At 39.7% G+C, this 24,795-nt stretch overlaps 1 protein-coding gene across 5 annotated transcripts in view; it reads left to right on the top strand.

The window, feature by feature from the left end:
* Nucleotides 1–24,795, top strand: part of pdlim5b (PDZ and LIM domain 5b) — a 39,743-nt gene that overhangs the window by 5,513 nt on the left and 9,435 nt on the right. Inside the window, exons 2-9 of one of the 5 annotated variants that reach the window (XM_044334054.1) lie at nucleotides 246–351; nucleotides 11,750–11,901; nucleotides 20,718–20,751; nucleotides 21,100–21,623; nucleotides 22,936–22,958; nucleotides 23,884–23,914; nucleotides 24,042–24,068; nucleotides 24,410–24,567. In XM_044334054.1, the coding sequence (XP_044189989.1) occupies nucleotides 253–351; nucleotides 11,750–11,901; nucleotides 20,718–20,751; nucleotides 21,100–21,623; nucleotides 22,936–22,958; nucleotides 23,884–23,914; nucleotides 24,042–24,068; nucleotides 24,410–24,567 (1,048 nt within the window). In that variant the 5' untranslated portion in view covers nucleotides 246–252. The remainder of the gene's footprint in view (nucleotides 1–245; nucleotides 352–11,749; nucleotides 11,902–20,717; nucleotides 20,752–21,099; nucleotides 21,624–22,935; nucleotides 22,959–23,883; nucleotides 23,915–24,041; nucleotides 24,069–24,409; nucleotides 24,568–24,795) is intronic. The other 4 variants (XM_044334057.1, XM_044334058.1, XM_044334059.1 and 1 more) reach the window with 4 other exon arrangements.

Below are 24,795 nucleotides of genomic sequence, written 5' to 3'. Positions count from 1 at the left end.
ACCTTGAAAATAGTAATCTTTTCTAAATGCCAGCTGTTGGCTGCACACGATACTTATCTGACTACAGACACCACACTAGATACAATCTACACTGTTTGTTTTTCATTCTTTTTTCCCTCCCATTCTCTTCCTTTAGATTTCATTCACTCTTTGTCTGTAATATTTATTCTTAGTGTGGAGTCTATCTTTAATTGGTTTCACGGTTCATGTACTGTCAAGTGTAAAATATGTTCTTCTGTCTTTAGGTGAATCATGAGCAGCAGCTACAATGTCTCCCTGGCTGGCCCTGCTCCATGGGGCTTCAGACTGCAAGGAGGAAAGGACTTCTGTCTTCCCCTCACCATCTCACGGGTGAGTCCAGCACACACACACTCACACACACACACACACACACACCACTTACTGTATGTACCCTTCCATGACAGTCACCTCTGAGGCATGCTACTCATCAGCTCGTGCTCACTATGCCAGTTGCCTAGGAAGTGATGAAAGTGCCAGTGCCATTCATCTCCTGTGTGACAGCCATTGCTGGATTTAGACACCCTCTCTAACAGTTCACGGACCCTGTCACTCACACCCCCCATGGTGTTGACCTATCTCCTGTCAAGGCTATGACTATTGTCATAATAAAGCTGTAACTACATTGTCTGTTAATTTGGAAAACTCCCTTGAATTTGTCTTATGGCCATTCAGGATATATTTGGAGGATTAATCCAATAGCTGTTAACAGTTGCTGTCATTTTGGTGATTCAGATGAGGGATAATGCTAATTGTCCTGGCCTATCTCCCTGGTGAGTCCTGATGTGAAACACAGGAGACTATGTGTACTGAGTCTGCAGTGGAAGAATCAAAACCTGTCCTTAAACGGCCCATCTGACTGAAACTTGAGAAAGCCACAGTGGATCTGTAATAAGTATTTGGGTCTTTGGTCTGCATAAATTCAGAGTGAGACTTGGCTCTGGCTGACCAGGTTCTGTTGAACCCTGAGTTAAGAGAAGGTCTACTAGAAGACCCGGTGCTTGGCCTGTTTATGAGACAGATCCAGTTTCAGCCCATACATACTTACACTGTTTATGTTCATGGTGCAAGGGCATTCTGTGCAAAACACTGTGAATTTTGCACAAATTCAAGGAGTGCAGCTTAACATAGGTCTGTCAAGTAGCAGTCAACAGAAAGTTATCTCAAGTGTCTCAATTATACAAACATTGCTTCTTGTCAAACAGGATTAAAAGTAAGCAAGCTGTCATAAGTGTGGTCCTTTCTTTGACAATAACTCTGGCCACTGCAGAATGAGCAGTGTTACACAGTCCTCGCTGCTTCCTGTTATGAAACTTTAATCTCAAAGTCATGACCAAGGTCGGTGACACTGTTTATTTGTTGTTGGCAGGATCAGTTACAGAGTTTTGAATGTTATGTGTGGAGAGGAGTGACTTTTCTCATGTGGGAATATGACCATCTGTGTTAGGACATAGTTACTCTAAGAGTATGAAAAGGCCAGCATAGCTGCTCAGACTATTTTTATGTCCTGCCACCCTGATAAGTATGGTATGCAGGACATTATGCTGTCATGGCGGCATGCATCTGTGAGTAGAAATATTCTTGTCATCATATCTCAAAAACAATACATGATAAAAACACCTCCACACTTGTCACCTGGTTATATTTTTGAGCACCTTCATACATACAGGTTTGTGTGATATTTATAGGGATGAGCCACGTCATGTTTTTACTAGAGAGTTTAAACTAAGATGAGACAATTGAGTTGAGAAAGGGGTCAGAAAAGCTTGACCGAAACTTTGAATCTGTTAAAATCACAAGTGCATTTAATGTGCTTGTTTTGACGTTATTTTTGTGGGTTATGGTGGTGGATACAGTAGCTGCTCCATGGATCGTAAAAGTGTTGAACACATCCTGTGTCCACCAGCAGTCCTGCGTTGAGTCATCAGTGGTCTGGAGCGAGCCGAGCCGAGCAATATGACTCTCACAGCTTTTCATTCCATCACATTATTGGTTTGTGCCATTCCCGTGACATATTTTCATCCCAGCGCATGACCTGTGAGAGACACCGTAAATGGTTCAGATTACTTGTTATCATCCTGGCGCCAGGAATAAGTCTTCCTATTGTTTGTTTATCTTAGCCTAACCTCACACAAATTACAGCCAACATGATGCATGCTGGACGTGTGCTCTTTATGTTGCTCCATTTTGATCTTCCCAAATATGAGGGAGGACATCCTGTGCCCTCTTGCTGAGGCTGAGACTGAGAATTGATTTGTGTTCTCGCAATGGGCTGCAGAAGGGTGAAAGCATTATTCTTGTAGTCATCACTGAGCCCTTACTCCTCGTACATCCATTAAAGAAGAATAGAGAGAATATGCAACACATACTAATCTGTTAGTAACTTATTTCTAATTTACAGGGGTAACTGTATTCAGAAAGGGAAGAGTAAGTGAGTAGATGTCACATATATGGAAACATCTGCCAATAGTTAAAACATTACTTCAGTTCCTTCATTAGAGGAGAGAAGAGAAAATTGTGTAGACCACAGACCTATTTTAAGGTTCATTAGAGATCCACAATGCTAAATACACTTAAATTGCAGTAAAGAATATGCATCTGTTGTTGTCACATTAGGGTTCATATTTATTTTGCTTAGATGGATGTGATTCCCATGGAATTATTATGTAATTACCCCTACTTGAGCTTAACATATGCAACTGATTTCATACAGTACAGTACAGTATGTAAGGCCGGTTGCTGGCTGATGTTTTTCTTTTAGGAATATTTGGCCTTGATGTAGACCATATGTATTTTGTGATAATTGAGTTGGGTGTCACAGTATGAATAGAAAAACTCAAAACAAAATACTTACAAAACCCGCAGAAGTCATGATAACAACACCACAAATTATGGTCTGCATGTATCAAAACACCATTGATACAGTGCTGTCAACTTTCTTCTTGAACAATGCAGGGATGTTGCATGTAGTTAACTGTAGGTGTTTGTGTGTTTTAAAAGGTTTGCATTTAATATTCTGTAAAAACTGACGTGTGATGGTTCTGTGTTTAAGATGAAATGTTTTTCTGAGACCACCTGATATTATTGTATGGATGAAATATGGAGGAACGACCTTGCCATGTACATTATGTGTGCTGGTGTCTGTTCCTGCTCCCCCTCTCTCCTTCCAAGTTGTCTGTGGCTATTTTAGCTCCTTTTTAGGCATTTCTTGACTGGCTTCCACATGGGAAATGCACCCACCCACAACATTTTATTGTTTTTGCTTTGTTTAGGAAAAGAAAACTTTCAACACTGCAATGGACAGGACATTTTTTTTAAATGGTTGGACTAGCTTTTTTTTTTTTTCTTTTAAAAAAAGAAGGTAATCAGAACTAAAAATAAATAATACTTGTGTCACTAACCCCACTGTGGATGACTGTCAGTTTGCAGATGTGTGTGTGTGTGTGTGTGTGCGCGTTGGATAATCACTCACATTAAATGGCTGCTTGCTGTAGGTCAGTTGGGAGTCAGCACAGTGAAATTCTCCTCTCTTTTTCCATTGACCCCTAACTCCCCCCCACACTTGTCTTTTGTATCCTTTGGTTTGTTGTTATAGTGGCATGTGATAATTTGAGCGAACATTGCGCAAACTACTTTTATCTCTATGTCTGCAGCCAGCTCTGAGTCTCCAGATGTGTTCTTCTTAAGCACCACCATAATGTTTTAATATGATGATGCAACTTTCACTCTGAAAGAAGAGGAATTTGATGATGTGTATCTGGGCAACCCACATCAAAGAGTAAAATGGTATTCGTTGTGCATTTGTTTTAAGAGAGAAGCATCCAGTAGAGCGAGTCAGCCCCACAGAAGCTGTTAAATAATGTATTTGCTAAATATCATAAAGTGTATCTTGTCTCTTTTTGTAGATTTAATTTGGTTTAAACCATCCTTCACTGTGCTCTTTGATCTGACTGTAAACATACTGTATCCTTTACTCACCAGACATTCTTTATATTTACAGCCATTTTACGATGCTTTAAATCCAGCATGTACTGTATGCCAAACTTGAAAGGTTGACCAAACCCACTGCTTTTCCTTCCCCGCAGCTTAAAAATACTGTCAAGTTAGATTGGTAGAGGAACAGTGAGGAGAACACCCAGTGACATTCAGCTATGCCCAATTTTCAATTCAGAACAAAAGAATTATTATATCGCACCCAAAATATTCCAATGTGAAATCCAATTAATAAACCTGCCATTAGAGAAAATGTGCTTGTTGTATTTTCATCATTGATTTACAGTTAATACAGAAAGAAGTTTGTATCTTGTGAAGCTCTTTGGATAAAGAATGATCTGGCTTGCCCTGTCTGACATTGAGCCATAACATTTGGCTCAGCTCAGGTCCAGAAAAAATGAAATCAAGCAGCGAAAAACTCCCCTGGCCTTTCAGGAAACCACTGAGACAGATAGCTTGTGGTCTGTGCTGCATAGCTGCCAAACAGTGAGTCTGTATTATTTATCTGTCTCTTGGTTTAAAATCTCTTGAGAATTTTAACACAGAAACTGATATATAGTAGAAACTACTTGAATCTATCCAGTATTTCACAGCTTCATGTTTGTGTATACTGTATTTCACAAGGAATATTTAATCATCTGTAATTCTACGTGATTCTATGCAGGGTCCTAAAGATGTGTTCAGGTTACATATGGGTTTTGTAGAAGACTGTTATCTGCAGTATGTGTTTGATCCCAGTAAGATCTGCCTGGTGTCCAGAGTTATATTGAGGGCATCTGCTTTCAATCGCCCCATTGCTCTATGGAGAGCTATAAAGAATAACAAAGCTGTCTTTTGATTTAGATTTAGATCACTCAAACAGTTTTGTTTTGATGAAAGATGTTTAAAGGAACAGTCCACTTTTTCTCTGTCTTAGAAAGTTTGCTCCATCGAGAAGAAGGGGACATAGTTGCAGCTTGGACTGCAAGACAAAGTTATTGCTGTAATCATTCCTCTTGCTAATTCCGGCCAGTAAAAGATCCCCTCCAAAGGTGCTTATAGTACAATGTAAGTGATGGAGGACAAAATCCACAGTCCACATTTTGTGCAAAAATGTATTTAAAAGTTTGTCTGAAGCTAATATGAGGCTTGACTGGAGCATAGCAGTCTGAGTTAGTCAAAATGAGTGGATAGCTTCCAAAACTGCAGTCTTTTTAGTTTAACCTCTTAACATCCATTGGGTCGCTGGCAACCCACTTAAGCCAGTTGTAAGTGGTAGCATCACGCAGTAATGAGTAAAAGCAATTGGCACAAGTTGGCCAATTGGAGATGATTGGATAGGTTCGGGGACACCAGTGACACCACAAACTAAAGACTCCCTAGCTCCCATAAGGTTAGGCTAGAGGTCTGGAATTTTATACAGGTTGACAAGATGTAGAAGGTATATGGTGCTTTGCACAGTTCTGGCATAAAGGATGTTCTTATTATTGTTATTCAAATATGACTCATTATAGACGAGGACCAAAAACACTTTTTTGAGCCTTATTTGAACTGATGTAGTTTTGTTTGTGTTTTAGCCACATGCTAAACAAGCACATTTCCAGAAACTAGAAGATATCACCTGTCAAATAATTCATGCATCATGGCCTTACAGTTCTTCTGTTCTAAGCTTTTCCATTTGGGTATGCCAAATAGGCGAAAATTCTATAAAAAGGGACGTTAAGGGGTTAAACTTCCCTCTTTGTCTTTTCCTGTTTTGCCGTGGTGGAAGGATAGTAACAAAAAGAAGGAATTTTGCACTAAAAAGACTGATTTGACTAATAAGAACTGCTGAAGCTTCATAGTAGCCTGAGATTAACTTTTAAATACATTTTTTGCATGGGAGGAGTACTGTGAATTTTGTCTCCCATCACTTTGTATCACATCACATTGTAAGCACATTATTAAGGAATCTCTTAATGCTCATTATGAACAGGAGGAATGATTACAGCAAGAAAAACCTGTTTCAATGTTCATTTGAGCACCTGAACATTGTTTCAAGACAGACCTAACCTTTAAGCTGCAATATAAATGCAGTACATTTAACATTTACCACAGTCATTGCTACATTTTTATAATGTTGTTTTACCTCTGAATCAACTTGTGATTTTGCTGGGTAGAAATCCAGTGGTCCCATTTTAAACCTGGCAGGGTGGTTGAACGAACCATGGATGGAGGTAGAAACCAGCATGGGCACTTGGCTCAAGCCCTGAAGCCTTTTCATATCATCTGCCTCAGCAATTCTAGTCAGTCGGGCTTGTTTCTGACCTGACTGAAGAGCATTCAGTATTCAGTGCAGGGTTGGTACTGCTTTGTGTTGTTTTGTTTGCGTTGTCATGGCGATTTGACTAAGAGCTCCCTACGTAGGTCTGTGAGGCATCTTGTGTTTTCCAGCAGCCTGACTGATGTAGTAAGAGATTGGGGTCAAACCATGACAACCGTGGATCTACCTCTGTTCAAGTGCCGTTAATTGGGATGTGTAGCTTGGAGGAGAAGAATACCTGCTATTTGGTCTCCTCCCTATAGCTGTATTCTACTCTTCCATGTACTTCTCCTTTCTCTTCTGTACTTTTTGAACAATTCTTGCAAGGTGTTGCAGGTGTGCAAACGTAAAAGAGAAGAGTTAGAGTCTCTTGACAATAAACTGTACTTGCCTCTTGTGAACTGTAATTGCTTTTGCTTGTGCTAGCTCAGCAGGTTGCTGTGCTGCGCTGTGCTGTGCTGCGCTGTCTGATGGTCTCTTGACAGATTCATCCCAAAGATTCTGCTGGGTAAACGGTTTCTTTTTAGATGAGCTTTACAGGTTGAAGGCAGAGACCACAGCCATGCCTCCTAAAAGGGGAAGATGACACCGTGCAATGAGCTTCAAAACAGACAACATTTTTAAGACATTAGTCACATTTTCAGATAAATTAAATTCATTGGATTAAAAAAAAAACATGGTCTCATAAAACCAACAGTGTTACTAAATAACTGGGAAGTTTGTCAGCAAGTCATTTTTGGAAAACTTTATAATTACATAGTAAAAGTGAGTCAACCTGCTTTAGCCTTGTGTATTTGTAATGACATAATGTAAGGCCCAAGTCTTTTCCATATAAGGTCCTCTATCTTAGTCTACTCTACACAGACATGACATGCATCTCACAGGCCTTCAGCCTCCACCACAAGACGCTTCCTGTAACATGACTTCTCGAATGAGAAATGACCACAACCCTTTTCCTTACTCCATAATTTCACTGAAGGGAAGTTAACACAACAGCAGGGAAGATGATTAGTATCCTAAGTAATAAAGCATTATCTCACATGTGGTAGCCTACCTTAACTGTAAATGTGTCCAATTTTAAAGGATGCACTATAAATAGTAGTACTGTCTCCCTCTCTCAAAAAGAGTGTGTGAAATTTGAAATATTGGAACTGTAAATCAGCAGCTTAAAAATACAGCATTGATGATCTGTTTAGTGAAGAATTCCAGTGTAGAGTTTTTGGCAGCAGCTTTCTCCCCCGAACAGAGACTTCTATCTGGAGAGGCAGTGTATGTCATAAATCTAGTTGTATTAACTACCTAACAAAGCAGCTTTCTATCTAAACAGAATCTCTGTCATGTTTTCACCAATAATCAATCTTATGGAATCCTTTATTTTCCTTAATTAATTTATTGCCTTTATTTAGGATAAGTTGATTACAGAGAGTAAACATTTCAATCTGAATAGTCTTTATTATTAACTTGATTTTTTGCTCTTTTATGACTGTATTTGATTATGGCTATATGAAAGGATGGATTGAAGACACATGGAAGCAATAGACTGTTAATTTGTCAAAGCTTCTCTCTCTACTTCATACTGTTTTTATAGTTATTCTGGTACAAAAGCCCTCTGAATTGTTCTTCATCTCTTTACAATTAGACGAAGAGAGAGTTCTGCCACAAAGACATTTGTATCCGAAATAAATTTTTAGCTACTAATGTCATAATCTCCAGTGTGCTATAGGCTTTACCATAAACCCTCAGTCAGATCTGCCATCTTTTGTGCAATATTCTGTATTCAAGCTACATTTGTAGGAACAGAGGCCTTACACATGTAGTGTGGAACAACCAGTCATTACCAGTAACTCCACAGCAGTAAACTCAGCAGTGTGGAGAGGACCACAGCAGCCACACCATTATGTGGCTAGCATCCCATTCATGTAAATGCAGTTGGAAAGACGCTTCATTCATTTGGGAGACTAACACAAAACCCTTTTGTTATTTGACTAAGCAAGGTTGAAAATAGTAACTTAGCACAAATTACACGATGTGTTTGATAGCGTATGCTAACATGCTGCTAAAACATCCTGCTCTCTTTAGAGAGTTGGAGTAGCACAGCCAAAGTTCCAGTTCATTACTTATCTGCTCTCTGTCACGAGTGTTTCAGACCTCTCTTGATTTATATTTATAGACTACGGATGCCAGGGATTCTTACTGTAACATAATCTATTTGTTTTGTATCCATGTGAGAAAGACGGTGTTTGAATGGATAGAAGTTTGGATTTATAAAGTGCTCTCTGTTCACCGCAGACTAAAGCATTAAACATTGTTAACCACATATAAAAATGCATATTATTCTGAGAATGTTCCAACAGTCTTCTCCTCTCCTTCTGTCTTGAAATAGGACACGTTTGAGGAATTACCAAATATAGAGCTATATGGTATTGTCTTTTCTCACATCCCTAGAAGGAGTGAACTTAAGATCTTTTTCATTCCCCCTTCCTCTCTTAGCACACATACATAAACATAGACATGCATGCTGAGAGGGGCACACTGGGAGAATGAGACAGAAGAATACATGTCCCTGGGATACGTTCATTCAGCAATCCCTCAGCAACTTTTCTCTGCCATTAACCTCTGGGGCTGTATGAGTAAGACAGAGCTGGTTTTGTGTAAAGGACAGCAGATGCCAGTGATCTCTGAAAACTGCTTGCTCTCTCTTTGTTGGCATCTGCCCTAAAGAGCAATGAGTTATTTTATTGAGAGCGAATGAGTCAGGACAGACTCGCTGGCAGGTGTGCCTACGAGTCTGTGTCAGACACTGAGTGAGCAAGTGAGTCAGTTTAAGCCATGTATGTGCCTGTGCAGTGAGCACCCTATACTTTGTGAATAGTACTTAGCATGTAGCTGCACTATAGGTTTCCAAGACATTGGTATGCATACATCAGCCTCAGCTATGCATTCAACACTTCCCGCTACTTGATAATGACACCATGGAAGCATGACTCCAGAGAAATGTGTCACCGTCGACCCTCCAGTCATTGCCGGCACTTCCTCATTCTTTCGTACCCTCCCTCCCACTCTTTTCCCCTATTTTGTTATTATGAGGGTTAACACAATGGCACATTCTTCATGTCTGATTGTCTCCTTTTTAAAACCAGGGGAAGGTTTTAGAGTTACCTAACCTGAATGCATTCTTTAGCTGTGTGGAGAAGGAATGTACTGTTTTGTGTTTGGGTTTTTTTTTTTTGGTTTGGTTTGCTTTATATAATAACTCTTAAGCAAGTGTGATGAAGGCAGCTGAAAGTGAAAAGTCTTTTTCATGCATTTAGATTTGGTGATTGTGGGTGTGATGGTTTATAGATTTTTAGATGGCTGTGGTTGAGCATTTGCATAAGGAGGCTGGCACATTTATGGTTCTGTTCTGACATTTGAGTCCCAATTTCATGTGCTGTAGTCAACAGAGTTGACAGATAATATGGCTTTCCTCTCATCATGCCTCATGCCCTCTTCATTATACTTTTCCATCTCTCAACACACTCATAGGCCTCATCCGACCTGCCGTTTAATGTCTTTTCTTTTTTGCTTTAAATATGTGAGGCTTCAAGCATCTCAGGTTCTGCTCTTTCACACCGTTGAGAGATGACATAAAGATATGGTCATAACATAATGAGTACACAGAGTTCTTTTTTTTTTTTTATTTGTTCCTGTGCTGAAAGTCAGCGTGGCTGTACAGGTTTTGGGTGTGTTGAGTGATTGATGAGATGTTCACAGCTTTGTGTAATCACCGTTCGATCACCACACCTGGTACAGAGTCATCCCATCGTCACGGATTTATTAGGCTGCATCCGGTGTTGTAAGTGCAAGTCTCAGCATGGTGAAGCTTACCTCATGCTACTCTCTGATAGACACATAGTTGTAGAGCTTAAAGCTTTCTACAACACTTTGAGTCAAAGCAATTAGGTGTTAAATGGTTTTACCTCTGGATATGGGACGGCTTTTTACATTTCTTATTTTAAGCCTCTCCTCACTTTTCATTTGCTTTGGGAAATATGCTAAATTTACAATACATATAAAAAGTTTAAAATACACCAGTTTTACAAAGGATGTGCTCAACACTTACCTTGCAAGGCAGCTGGATTTGCGAGATCATGACATCATGCCCATCATGTCCTATGAGGATTCTCACGTGATCTCGCGAATCCAGCTGCCTCGCAAGGTAAGACAGTGACAGAGAGATGGTTCATCCGATCACCTGCCAAGTATTTTTTGAAAGTGCCTGCCTTTTTCCAAACAGTTTCCAAAGACGGCTTCTCAGATGGTTTTGCGTAACAAACCATCTGGCGCGTCAGGTTAGCTCAATACCTAAAAGCTCTAAGAGCATAAAGAAAAGATTCATTTGTGTGATTGACTGGACATAAATTTTACTTTGGGTGGGTCAGGACTAGAGGTGGAGCCAAGTACATTAAGTTCCTTAAGGAAAACCTGCTCCAGTGCACACAAACTATCCAATGATAGAAGCACAGCAAAGAAAACGCCGGAGTGGCTTAAGGACAAGTGTCTGAATGTCCTGAAGAGACCCAGCAAAAAACATGAATGTGGCTACCTTGCGCATGTGGTTTTGGATTAAAAATCTGAGGGGAGAACTCAAGATTACAATTTCCCAACACTAAGTTTGTTATTTACTCTGATAGAACCTCAGAGAATCATCAAGAAAGAATTTAATTTCCCAAATGCAGTTGTGCAAAGCTGAAAGAGGCAAAACCAAAAACACTTGAAGCTGTAATTATTGGCAGTAGTGTTAGTGAAAAGTACTGAATGTTTTGTTTAGATATGTACATAAATTAGCAATTTCAGTTCAAAATTTTAACACACTTGCAAAATATTTCTTTAATTTGTAGAAATTACTCTTATCCTGACACACAATAGGATTTATTTTCAGCCTTTGGATCGAAACCATGTGGTTTTAATTTATAATCATGTGGTCATTTTGTAGCGTGATTCATCATTGTGGGAATGTTTTGAAATTTTTTCTGGGCAGATTGTTTTGGTGGATGTAGAATCCTTGTCCCACGAATGTTGCAATGTTGATGTTGTGAAGGGAATAAGATGACTATCTTATCTAGCCAAGGTTACATAAGACAGGAAATGGAAAGGAGAACACAATAACTGGTGATTATAAGAAATGACTCAACACAATGTGCATATACTACATTTTTTAGTTAAATGCCCTTTTCTCTTATTCGTTTTATTAAACTGCAGAGCGATGATAACTATGAAGTTCCAAATGTAAACACAGTACAACCTTGAAGCAGATTTGAATGTTTCTGTGTGTTCATGAATGTCACTTCGAACAAGAATGTTGACACTTAATCTTCCTTAACCAAAAGGCAGAGTTGGTGTAACCGAACTGAATGCTTTGTGAATACTCAAATATGTGATTAAGTGTGATTGTTTTCTTTTTGTCTGTCATCGCAGCTGACAGATGGAGGCAAAGCAGCCAAAGCCAAGATGAGTGTTGGAGACATCATTCTGTGCATTAACGGCATTTCCACAGACAGCATGACTCACCTAGAGGCCCAGAACAAGATTAAAGCCTGCACAGGCAATCTCAGCCTCACTCTGCAGAGGTAAAAGATGCACACATGAGCACACTTTTTCTACGAATATAATCTATTGATCTCAGTGAAAACTACTGTACTATGTACGTACATATAACAAGACACACTTCTTTAGTCCTCCTGGTACTTTAAGCACAGTTTAGCTACACATCCTTGAGCTTCGTGTTGTTTTCCTCTTCATTTATTCTCATAGTTTATTTAACAACTGTAAAGGTGTTTTCCGAGCTCAGCAATAGTTTGCATGTGTTGTTGATTTTGCTTACCAGTGTGTATTTAAGCCTATGGGGAGCCAAGTGATCCAGTATGTGTTAGAAGCTACTTGTCACAGGATAGTGACCGGACAATAAAAACAATCTTGAAGCTGCAATAGAAAACTTACTGCACTTGCCAGTTTTGGTTTATTTGTGCTGTATTCAATTTGCCTTTTCACTATTTGAAACAGATGCACTTCTGTAGTGCTAATTTAAAACAGTTAAGTGTTCCTGCCACACCAGATGCTATGCCCCTGAGGTCCTGTAGGGACGTTGGAAATGTTAAAAAGACCTGATTAAGATTGTTGTTCCTTGCACAGTAGCATCAGTTTAAGTATCTTGTCATCTGCAGTATAATTCGATTAGATTGGCTGGCATGATAATGTATTCAGAGCGAATCCCTTGTGTTCCAGAAAGATAATTCTAGGACAAAGCTGTACAAGTTACAGTACAACATTACATTTTAGACTTTATTAAACACATTCAACACAGAGGGTAAAGTCCCAGTTACACTGTCGGCCCAATATTGATCTTCAGTAAGGACATGCCCTAAAGCTGTGATGCTAGCACAGAGAAAGTGGCTGTATTTCATATTAACACATACACAGAGTAAATGAAGAACCATCTGAATTCTGAATTATTACAGGCAAGTTCTTGATTAACGATTTAGACATGTTCTTCCTGGCTGTGTCCTGTGTGGCACAGAATCTGTAGAAGTCATCAGATCAGGCTTCAGTTTTGGTTTGTGTCAAATCCTGCTCCTCTGCTCCTCCCATTAGGAAAAAGGAAGACCCTAGTATTCTGGGGCCCTTGAGTATATTAAAGCCCTTATTAGGAGCACTTTTAATGAAAGCTCTTAAAACTCCCTCTTCCTTAATAAATGTTTCAAAGAAAAGAAAACAGGGATCCAACTGAGGATTTAGTTATTATATTTGTCCATTTAAGCAAAGGTTTCACTTGGCAAGTGCCCTAAACAACTTTCATAGGCTATTTGCAAAAAGGCCAAAGTTTGTGTGTGTGTGTGTGTGTGTGTGTGTGTGTGTGTGTGCGCGCGCATGTGTATGTGTGTGTGTGGTCCAACTTATACAGACCCCTTGAGTTGATTTTTTTAATACAGAAGAATAGCTCAGACTTGACACTACTTTTCTTAGCAAGTACCGAATGTCCAGTGCTGAGATCACGTCACCCACCTAAGAATTTGTTACATAGAACGGCTTTTCATTTTATTTCATGTTAAAGATAAATAAAAAAACATTGTTTCAAAGAGTGATCTCTTCTAATGAATGTGAGCCAAGGTCTTTAGCCAAACACAGTACATTTTCTGCAGTCAAGTGTAAAGAAGAGCAGCTTTAGTGACACAAACAAATGGAGGCAAAGCACGCACGCTTTGAAAGCAGTAAAACATGTTGACAGAAAAACTCGGAGCCCGGTTTGCATGTCCTATCATTCCATCACCACATCAAAGGATAAAGGAGTCTCTGTGCTTTAATCGTGGGAAAATATTCCTAAAATAGCTGTGTCCCACAGCTGCATGTAATGTAATGTAATGTTCTGTGGGTAATCAATGCACAATGAAACATCAAACACTCTCAACTACAACTAAAATCACCCACTACCACTAGAAATTTGTGCAGGGAGTTACAAAGGTCTCCTAGTTACAAATAATCCATGCATTTTTTTTCTTTCATGAAGTTTGCTTTATTTCTACATTCTTAGAAGCTGGTTTGTAGAAATTTTTATTAGTCCAAATTATTAAAATTATTTCCTTAGGTACACAAAAGGAAATACAGTATACAGGACTCATTACTTTAGTTTTTTGTTAAAATGGAAAAAACAAAATAAAAAAAGAAAAGCATAAAGTATATATAGTAATATAAAGTAAACCGGGGTAATCATTGTCTTCTTGCAGCAGGAAATATTTGGATCCTGGAAACTTTTGGATGGGTGGGGACATAAAATCCAGGTGAAAATGAAGTTTTATTTCCATGAAAATCTGCAAAAAGGGCACTATTGACTCTTTCTGTCAAGCAACACTTCCTCTATCAGTGTTCCCAGATGTGATTTATGGTCTTGATGATCACTGATAAGACTGCTGGGGTCATAATAACATTCCAAGAGTGCCGAAAGATGATTAATGTGACTAAAGTTCAGTAACCATTATGTCACTTTGTCTTTGTTCACATTTTGTGGGTGTTTCCTCAAAATGACACTTGCACATCCAAATGGTCATAGTGTGAGTATGGAAATATGAAAACATCTGCTTCCAATACACTACAGCCATACATCTTCCTGTTTCTACTTATTTATGTAATTCCTAAACAGAACACGTTTACAGTATAAGCTTTCACCAGTGTGCTCAGCTGTATGCACTGATTTAATTCATGTGTAGATAATGAAGTATATGCAAAAAGTCAAGGCCAAAAGAGATAAAACCTTTAACTGCATTAACCACATTAACTAGTGAACATAAAATGGAAATAGTTGTGTGTTGTGTCACACATCATTAATTCAATAGCTAGAAATGTTGTTTTGCTGGATGTACAAAAAATGCATCCAGCTAAAACCATTAAAGTATTACATACCATGCAGTCTTTCCGTATATTGTCTAGCCAGCAAAGGCACTCCGGGTTATTGAGGTCAATATGTTTACCTTGTTTCCCTGTTGCTAGGTGACGGGAAACATGTTTTCATCAGAGAGGAAATGGACTTTGGGTTTGAAAGTACTCTCCTTATCCTGTTGTGTGCCACTATACAGTAAATCATAACAGATCCTATGAGATGAGCCTGAGTGAGCAAAGAGCAGTTATGTGTTTTGTGACAGAGGATGAAACTAGGTTTTCCTTTCCAAGATTGTGGTCTCAGGAAAAGATGTCTTGTGTCTTTGCTTGCTGGGAGAATATCACTCCCAGAGTAAAAGTGCTAGGGATTGCAGTTTGTGCTTGCGAGGAAGTCACATCCTGGAAGATTAAAAGTAATTATGTTGAGTCTGGCTGTTTGTGTGGTGGATGCAGCCTTTTATCTGGTGAGGCTTTACAGCCTAAGTTTCACCACCATGCACATTTATACGAAGAGCGGCAGATGTTGACTTTAGCTAATGCAGTAGTGTTCATGAACAGAACAGACTGGTTATCCTAAAATTTCAGTCTGAGAGTGAGCTCCACTTCAGCAATTACTGCACATTAGTACATGCATTAGTGACACAGTAAGATTTACCTCAACAGAACATACTCCATATATGTTGCATACAGTCCTTTCTGAGCTATAAGTAGCTATAGTGATTTTATCAAATCATGTTTTCGGATCTTACATCCTTTGCTTTATTTGTAAGAAGGAGGAAGTACGCTTCTTCTGCACTGAAGTTTAGTTGGGTGGTCTGCCTCAAAGAAACATCATGTTTGTATTTCCAAAAAACAAAGTCAAGAAAAAAGTTGATATGACCAGCAGTTTTCAGTGAATTTCACGGGTACGTTTTGTTCTGCTATCATGGAAACCTTCTTCCCGAGCAGCTAACAGTCAGTTAGACCAGGCGGCTGTGGGAAGTGGCCTTCGGAAAGTATGATAATTGGTGTTTATTTATTGTCATTGAAATATGCAGCGGAGTGCAATGAAACACCACTCCCCAGAGGTTGCGGCTGGCAGCACCTGGGTCCAAAAACCTCAAAGATAATACAGATCAACGCAGCTAGCTCAGTGATCCAACCACATCCTGGTGTTTTACTGAAGAATTCATGTCAGCTCCCACAGCACAAGTGTTTCAGATTTTGCGCATTTTCCACTTAGTAACGTACTCGTGTGTCCAGGACACATGTTGTTTCATGGGGAAAACAACCGTGTGATGCTCTTAGAAGGTGTTGAGTGTGTAACTTTTGTACAAATTAATTAGGTGTGATGTCTGACAGAGCAGACCATTAAGGCAATATTTTTGAGTTTCCACAACTCAAAAAAAAAGTCACTAGATGAAAAGTGGAAATGACATACATTAACTTAGACTTACACTTAGACTTTCAATATACTCTTACTAGATAATTTTACCAAAATTGCAACCTCTCAAATACATTTATACCTATTGGGCTGTCCCACACATTGATATAGCTACAATATGTGATACAGATGGGGTTTTTTTTGCCCACAGGCCACTTAGTGTAGCTAAACACTTGTCAGCTATGCGGCTGTGCATTAAAACTACAGATATTCTCATACAGGGCTAATGTACACCCAGCAGGCCCAATGCTATAGTTATAACAGGGTGAAGTAGAGGACAATCCAATGTAGCCCAGAGCCCCCGCTGACTCCTGGCTGCCTTTGCCAGATGTGGTGTGGTGGTCGGAAGAAAAGTAAGAAAGGATGGGGGGCTTATACTTGGACCTGCATTAAAAAAGATACATTAACCAAAGTTTATCCTACCGTTGTTGCTGTGTCTAGCAATCTGACCTCAAGGAGAACTCCCTCATCTCCCTACATGCTCTATTCATCGACCTGGTCTTGATGCGGCTTGGAAGTGCAATTAAATGCAAATCTGAATATCTTTTGTCTGGTCCTGTGGTTAAATTTTTCTATTCCACAGTTTGCTTGCCAAGAGAAACACACATCAGCAGAGAGTTATCACTTGCACAGTGAAGCGTTATACTGTACAGAGAGGTACGAATGCTCCGCATCACTATGATGCATGTGATGGCTGATATGGTCAAGTGCACAGAGTTCCTACTTGACACGTGTACAGACACACCAGAGACTGAGCAGACATGGGCAATAACCATGTTAGTGAAGTATCCAGGCAACTGACAGCAGCAACAGGCAGTCCAGTTACATGTTAATAAGCTTTAACTCTGGAAATAGCAGTCACGTTTCTGTCATTGTTAGCGGTGACACAGTTTTAAAGCCCTCTGTTCTGACAGGAGAGGCCATATGCCAGACACAAGCTGCGAGTTTTGCCACTGAACGGATAGGCTGGCTGCACAGAAAAACAGAAATACAGAAAAAAATGTTATTTTCCACACCCACTGATTCCACATTCCTCTGTTGGAGTTTTTGTTTTGCTTTCCTATATTTTTTATACTCCTTGTTTTCTTTCTTCTCAATGCTTTTGCTCAAAATTTTATGCAGTGGTAAATCTGAGAAAACAGATAGTCTTTGCCTGGTCTCCCACAGAGTTTTAACATGCATCACACAATGGAATAATATAACTGGCGCTTGACATTAATAGCATGTGTGAATTCTACAATACACGTATCATATAATATCTATACCGAGTTCTGACCCCTAGCTTGCTTTAAAATGATTAAATTACACAAAACTGACTAGAGAATAAAGCAAAAGTGACAGTGACAGATGATTGGAGTCAGAGGATTATCACTTTTGCAACCTGTGCAGTTTTCTGCCTCAGAAACTGAGTGTGAAAGTGAAGTGAAAATGTGAGCGCAAGAAAAATGAAAGGCTACTCTTAAATGAGCAGTTTTCCCTTCATGGTAGGAAAAAAAAAAGAGAAAATGTATTAAGGCTGGTAAGATGTGTGTGTGTGTGTGTGTGTGTGTGTGTTGAGAAAGCTGTGTCTATTAGCCTCTCCATCATCCAGTCAAATGCCACATGCCAGACTGTTTCTTTTGGCCCTCACAGAGACACAGGCAGGGTGGAAATGCGTCAGTCTGCTTTGCCCTCAGGCTTATTCCTCTGGTTAACCTTCTCATTCTTTTCATTTTGGAGCTCTCTCTCTCTCTCTCTCTCTCTCTCTCTCTCTCTCTCTCTCTCTCTCTCTCTCTCTCTCTCTCTCTCTCTCTCTCTCTCTCTCTCTCTCTCTCTCGTGTGTGTGTAAGAGACAAAGTGGGTGCACATAGAAGTCTAGGTTGATGAAAACCACACTCAACGACTTTCTTTTTTTTCTTCCAAGTACACTTTTGCTGTCATATTAATCTAATGTTTATTTATATTTTGCACTTAAGAATAGATTTATTAGCTCCAAGATTTTTTGGTATATAGTCCATAAATAAATCTTGAAGATATCAGCGTCTGTAATCTAATAAAACAGGGCATCCTGATATTAGATCAGGAAGAACCAAACTGAGGTGTGTTCTGCGCTGAGCAAAGCCATTTTGCAACAGGGGAAGGTTGGAGGATTTATCTGTATTACAAACACGTACAGAAGCACAGTGTATCGCCTCTGGTGTGCTGCTTTGATGTAGAAGGAAAGTAGTCTGACGCACAGAAATAAACATTGCCAAGATCAGAAAACCCTCTAATTTACACTTCCCTATTTATAAAAAGAATACTTAATGTACTTTTCTTATTCTATTTCATCATTTCATCAATCTTAATGATCCCTCTTTATCTACAGTACAAGTATGTATCCGTTTAGTTGCCAAAATCACATGAAACTTGGAATCATGACTTTTCTGAAGGAACATCTGGCCTATTGAATAACCCTGAGAATAATAACACTTAATGCATAAAACACAAAGCTGCATTACAGTTTTCATGGAGCAGAACGAAGAGATGCTCTAGATTTTATTCACTTTATATGTTGGTTGTCATATTCAGTCGTAAACTCATGTTATGAGTTATACTACAGTTATACTCACCCAAAACTTAGAAAAGTACACATGTACTTCACGCAACGCTAAAAAAATACCTGACTTCAGAAATCATTCATGATACTTTTCAGTTACTCTGAGATAAACTTAACTTCTTCACCATGTCACACTTGTCTCCCTCAGAATGCACATGTGCACACGTGGGCACCAAAAAGCAAATACATGCATGCGCACCTACACAATCACCTGGTGTGACTTTGTGATAGCAGAACAAAAGTAAGTCCAGCTAGCCAGGGAGCAGGACAGAAATAGCAGATGTTCACAGGATCTCCCCAGCTAGTGTTTGTTCAGTTTGCTCTGGGAAAAGACAGATAGAGTGTGAATCCGCCCAATTGCCCCACTCTGGGACACTGATGGCAGATACACAGTGGCTCATTGTAGACTGAGTCCCATTTGTAATGGAATGCTCTATTTGATCTTTAGACCTTTCACTGTTTTCCTTGGCACATCATGGTGTTTCTCCATAAGCAAGTCCAATAATACAAGTACATCGGAAAAGAAGCATAGAGTATATTAACTGCTAAATGGAAACTGTAAAATGTAAGTATGGGCATGGATGACATCAGCATCTGGTTGGAGGGTGGGGCTCTTTAATAATCCAGTGCCAGGCTCAGTTGTTGCGCCTCTGCTCAGTCAAAAAGGAAATACGTGAGAGTTTGTTGACTGTTTACCTAATATGGCAAAGAAAGGAAAGACGCCAGCCGACATACCGTAGCTCCTGGTCAGGAACCAGCTTTGCGGAGCCACTCTCTGGGTTTTTTTTTGTATTTCGTTTTTTAATGTGGAATAAGGGACACATTGTCTGCATGTCCGGACCAAATATAGCCACATTGTTAATGAAGGCATCTGTCTGCATTTGAGTTTTAGTGCTTCACTGATGGGAGTCATTTTAAGACATTCAAGTTACCTGGCAGGGGCATGCAAGTGTTTTGTCTAACAAGAAGGGGTGTTCATTGTTTATTGTACTTTTGATTTTCATTAATACACAATAAATCCAAACAAAAAGTGTGTGACTTTCTAATAATGAAATTCTAATAACGTGGTAGACGGTGCTTGCAAGAATTAAGAATGGAACAAAATTAGGGGATGAAAGAGTTGTTGGATTTTTGTTGGTTTCTATCCAGGACATCTCAAGAGAATAGACAAACAGACCACCCTCCTCTCTGACAGGTGATAGAACGGTGGCAGCTGCTTCTATCATCAAGTGTAAATCAGACATATGCCATGCTTCAACACCAATCTGCATGTGGACACACACCCAAATGTAGTATGTGTTCACATACTGGTGACTTTCCATGTTTTAGTCCCTTCGCTACAAATTGCATTTAATAGTCATTAACTATTTTCCAAAGGATTCCGTTTTTAGACATTTCCTTCTTTCCAGGCCACCATTTGTTTCCATTTATTTCAGTACGCAATAAAAGTCAATTTTTCAGAGCTTGAACCATGCATGAGATTGGTCATCCAATGCAGGAAACGTTTAGCTGCCTTTATTTATTCATAGTTAAATTAACAGTTATTCTGTTTCATTTTGAAAACCCTACTTCTTAGATTGTTTCAAGGATGTTCTGGCATTCAAGATTACAATAATGTATCTCTGACCATAAATACTTTAGTCTTTAGAATACATTTTGTGAATAATACAACAGCACAATAGTATATAGATTTTTGTTCTTGTGAGTTGGCATTCATTTATGCATTTACACTGTTTGTAGTTCTTCTCTAGTGATCTTTAACTAAAAGCAGACACAGGCAAAATGAGACCAATGTTTGGCCAAGAAAAATGATACTTCATAGGTGGTTGGTCATATGCCACAAAGTATCAACATCTCAAAAGTGGTGCCCTGAATTATGCCACACAGCAGGGGACACAAAGTAATCCAACTCTCCCTCGGTCCATTCCATAAACTGAAGTTTAATCCTTTTGGCAATTAGCATGTCCAGATGTTTTGTGAGCAGTATTTTTATAATTCTCTTTCTGTCTTCACAGACCCTCAAGTGCCCCTAAAGACGGAGTGCCTAAGGTATGAAGTCAAATATTCACTTTTAGATTTGCATATTAACTTAAGTTGATCTGAATACCTTTCTTTTCATGAATATTGTACCAGTTTACTTAAAAGTGAGCATGCTCAACATGCCCTTCTGAGATTATATCAGAGCACAAATTTGCTTGGCATGCCTAACCTGAGAGGCCACATTTTATAGCACCTCTTGAACTGGCACAGGCATGACTTTCATTCTTACAGCAGTGTGAAAACACCATTGATTTTGATGTGATTGTTGTGCAGTGCTTTTGAGAATGCTGGTTTACATGCGTTAGTTTATTGTGGATTTGTTGTGTGTGCATGCTGTGTGTCCCCACTTCTATCTAGGATGAACCTCAAGAAATCATTAAGCCTGTCCCAATCACTCACCCTGCCCCGAGCACCACATACACCAAGCCATCAAATCAGCCTAACACCGCATACAACAAGACAGCCCGGCCTTTTGGGGGGGACAGCAGTGCAGTGACGGCTTCTTCCTCCCCAGCTGCTTCCAAAGTAGCCTCCATCCCCTCTGAATCCTCTGCTTTCACACCAGCTGCCCCTTCTCAACCACCGCAGCCTCCGTTTCCGCTGAAGTCAAGCCTCACTGCTCCAGACACTGCCCCAGCCAACTCAGTTCCCAGGCTTAGCCCTGCTCGCGCCGCCTTCACGTCCCCATCTGCCTCTTCCTCCTCATCTAACTCCTCCTCTCCAGCCAGAGTGACAGCCCCCTCCTCTCAACCCAATGTCCCACAGCCCTCTGTCTATAACACACCTATCAACCTCTACTCCAATGTCAATGCCTGTGAGGTGGCTATGGGACAGAGACGAGGTCTTTTGGAGAGCCAGGGGCTTTCAGAACAGTTCAATGGGTAGGTACCATTCATCAAACCAAGTTTTTTTTTTTCTTACACTGTCCCATTTTTATCTGAAGAGCAAATCTTAATTCTGGTGTATAAATATGGAACAACCTCACTATTGATGTGGGGGTACTGTAAGTGCAAAACGTCAAGGATTTAATAATATACTGTGTGCTTTAGGCAGCAGGTCTAGAAGGAGTTGTGGTTCACAGAGGCCACAGATTTGTGGACATTTTTGCTTCGCATTCTACCTGAAGGAATGTATCAAAGAAAATGAAATATTCCGTTCTGCTCTGCCTATATTACTTTATGGTCTATTTCCCTGCCAAGTATGTCTCTTATTTGAAAAGCTAACAGTGAAACAGTCCATCACCAGTGTTTTCACCCAGCTGCATATAAGGAAAATCCAAGGCACGCTGCACATCTTGTTTAAATATGCTACAGGGTAACTCGAAGAGGAGCAGAGTCTAGACAACATATTAACTGATGCTACTGCCTGCCTATCTATAATTGACGCTGGGATTCACAACTCTGCCAAATACACAGTCAGCCCAAAAGGCACTGCTGGTGTAACACTTGTTTCTAATTAGACAGAATCCTGGCAACTCTATGCTTCAAGGGACCAGGGACAGAGCAAAATTTGGCTGGACTGGGTTTCATCAGCAGGGTTTGGCTCACTGGTTGGGTTACAGTAGTCTGAGCTGCGGTTAAGTGATTTGCCACTCATTTTTACTTCATGTCACCTAAAAAAAATAGGTAATAGAGATCTGTATTTATAGGCTTTCAGTGAGCAAAGTGGCTTATTATACTTCTTTACACTTAATGTGTTTGTGAAACCTACTTATGTGTCTACTTATATGTGTATGTGTTTCATACAAATGTTACAAAAAATATTTGCAGAATCTTTTTATTCTGGGTTTGGCCAGATGAGGAACAGAAAATATGAGGAACAGAAAACAAAACACATTTAGTGATACGCTGCCAAGATAACTGACATATTCATAATGAGGTATGAGGTGTACAATCAAGAGATTGAGTGTAGGTATCTGATAACACCTACAGTTCTGTCATTGCAACCTTTTTAAGAGCTTGGAATATCATCTTATAGAGGCAGAGTGTATTTATTGTGGCATGTGTGTGTTTTTGTGGCCTGACCTGCATGCTTTGTTTTTGTGTTTCTCTGCTTCTCCATCTGCACATTATCTCAGAAGGGCCTTTCAATTAAAGGGCATGTGTTTTGGACTCTGCTCTTTTTCTCAAACTGGTCTATTCACGCTCCTTCTCTGCTTCAATCCTTTTCCATTTACCCCTTCTTTGCCCACAGGAGGAAGAAGAGACAGACACCAAGTTAGTATTGTGAATGATAATATATCTGCTGCAGTAGCTTTCTAACCATGTGGAATGTGATTACAGCCTTCACATCTCTCTGGTTTATCATTACCAAAGGCATGCTTGCACCCCTTTGAGCTCACCCTCACGCTTGCGCTCATCTACTTACAGTACACACTCATTTTAAGGTCCAAACAAACCGCGAATCCCTGTAAATAATCCATCTCTGAGATATCACAGGGCACCCAGTGAGGGTCAGCTCATACTTTTCATTCATCTTCTCAGTGGCATCAGTGACATCGGGATCTGTGTTAGCTTATACTGTATTTACACATGTATTTGCAGGCTGGGCTGCTGAAGTCACCCGGCTCTGCATCTGTCTAGCTCCATCTGCTACTGTTGTCACTATGTTTACTCAAGGCCATTCATATCACTGCCAAATATATTCTGCTTTAGCTAAGAATAGCCTTACTTGTGTGCTCTCTATGATCATCCTTCACATCATCTGACACATACACACACACACACACACACACACACAGACAAAACACACGCATAATAAAAATTGCACATACTTGGACTTTGACATGAAATTGATTCACAGTTTGGAGCAGCACTTGAATTGAACAGTGCATGTGAACACTTGAAATAAATATTAGTGTGTTCTAGAGTACCATCAAGTAAGCTTTTGAGGAAAAGGTGATCCTTTATTTTCAAAGCACATTACTCCCATCTTGTGGTGAGATATGGTCACTGTCACTTCAATCTCTCAAACGCTCCATTTCACTGATAATACCATGCAGTCGTGTGTATAATTACACCATTTTAGTATTCTAAGCCTAATTGCTCTTCACTTACTTACTATCATTAATCAATACCTTTAATATTGCATATCATTTTATTCTCTGGCTGACTTCTACTCTGTGGTTTACCTCTTTAATAGTGAGCCTCAGAGAAGTCTTAAGTAAGTATAGGTTAGAACATTTTCATGACTTTCTCATATCAAAACAACATTGTCATACTTAACACTTTAAGGGACTTTTAAATGTTTTAATGCCTTTGTGCATTTTTCCTCACTACCTTCTCATTGCTTGCCTACAGAACTCCACCTCCAGCTAGACCTAGGAGGTAATTGTGAAATCTAAAACGGCAGTTAGGTCATACTGGGAAACATGTATCTACAAGCTGCACACTTGATTGAATGTGGAACACCCTTAACAGTATATATTTCTGCTATGTGTACTGTGTGTGTTGGTTGCTGTGATGAATGTGAGTTTTTGTGTGTATAAACCGAAACGGTGTTATCCTGAGGGAGAGGTGTTCTGTTGTACTATTAACCTGAAGAGTTAATATTTAACAACTTAATAACTGTTTTTAGCAGTGATGATCTCATTGATACACTTCATACTGTATGTTCAAGACACAGATGTTCTCGTTGTCATTATTTCTTGGTTGATCTGGCTGCACAGGAAACCTGGTGTGGAGCCCGAGATGAACCACGTGCCCCCACCCAGCGATGCCAGCAAGAAGCGCCTGATTGAGGACACAGAGGACTGGCACCCACGAACCGGCACATCCCAGTCCCGCTCCTTCCGTATCCTGGCCCAGCTCACCGGCACTGAGAACGGTATGTACCAATCTCAGTGTGATCACGTTGTTTTTTGTTTTTTAAGTGTTGAACGTGGCTGAATATTATCTTAGGACTTATTTGAGTTATTATAGTTTTAAGACTCAGCTTGATATTGCTGTTAGATCCTTTTTATATCTTTTAAACTACTTGAAGCTGGAGCGTGTGACTCATTTATCCAAAGATGTCCATTTTTAGGGTAATCCTATTTAACATGTTGTTGTTAGA

The sequence above is a fragment of the Thunnus albacares genome, chromosome 18, assembly GCF_914725855.1.
Source record: "Thunnus albacares chromosome 18, fThuAlb1.1, whole genome shotgun sequence".
Classification (NCBI taxonomy): Eukaryota; Metazoa; Chordata; class Actinopteri; order Scombriformes; family Scombridae; genus Thunnus; species Thunnus albacares.
Note: the sequence above shows the minus strand (reverse complement) of the source record. Positions and strands in the feature narration are given on the sequence as shown.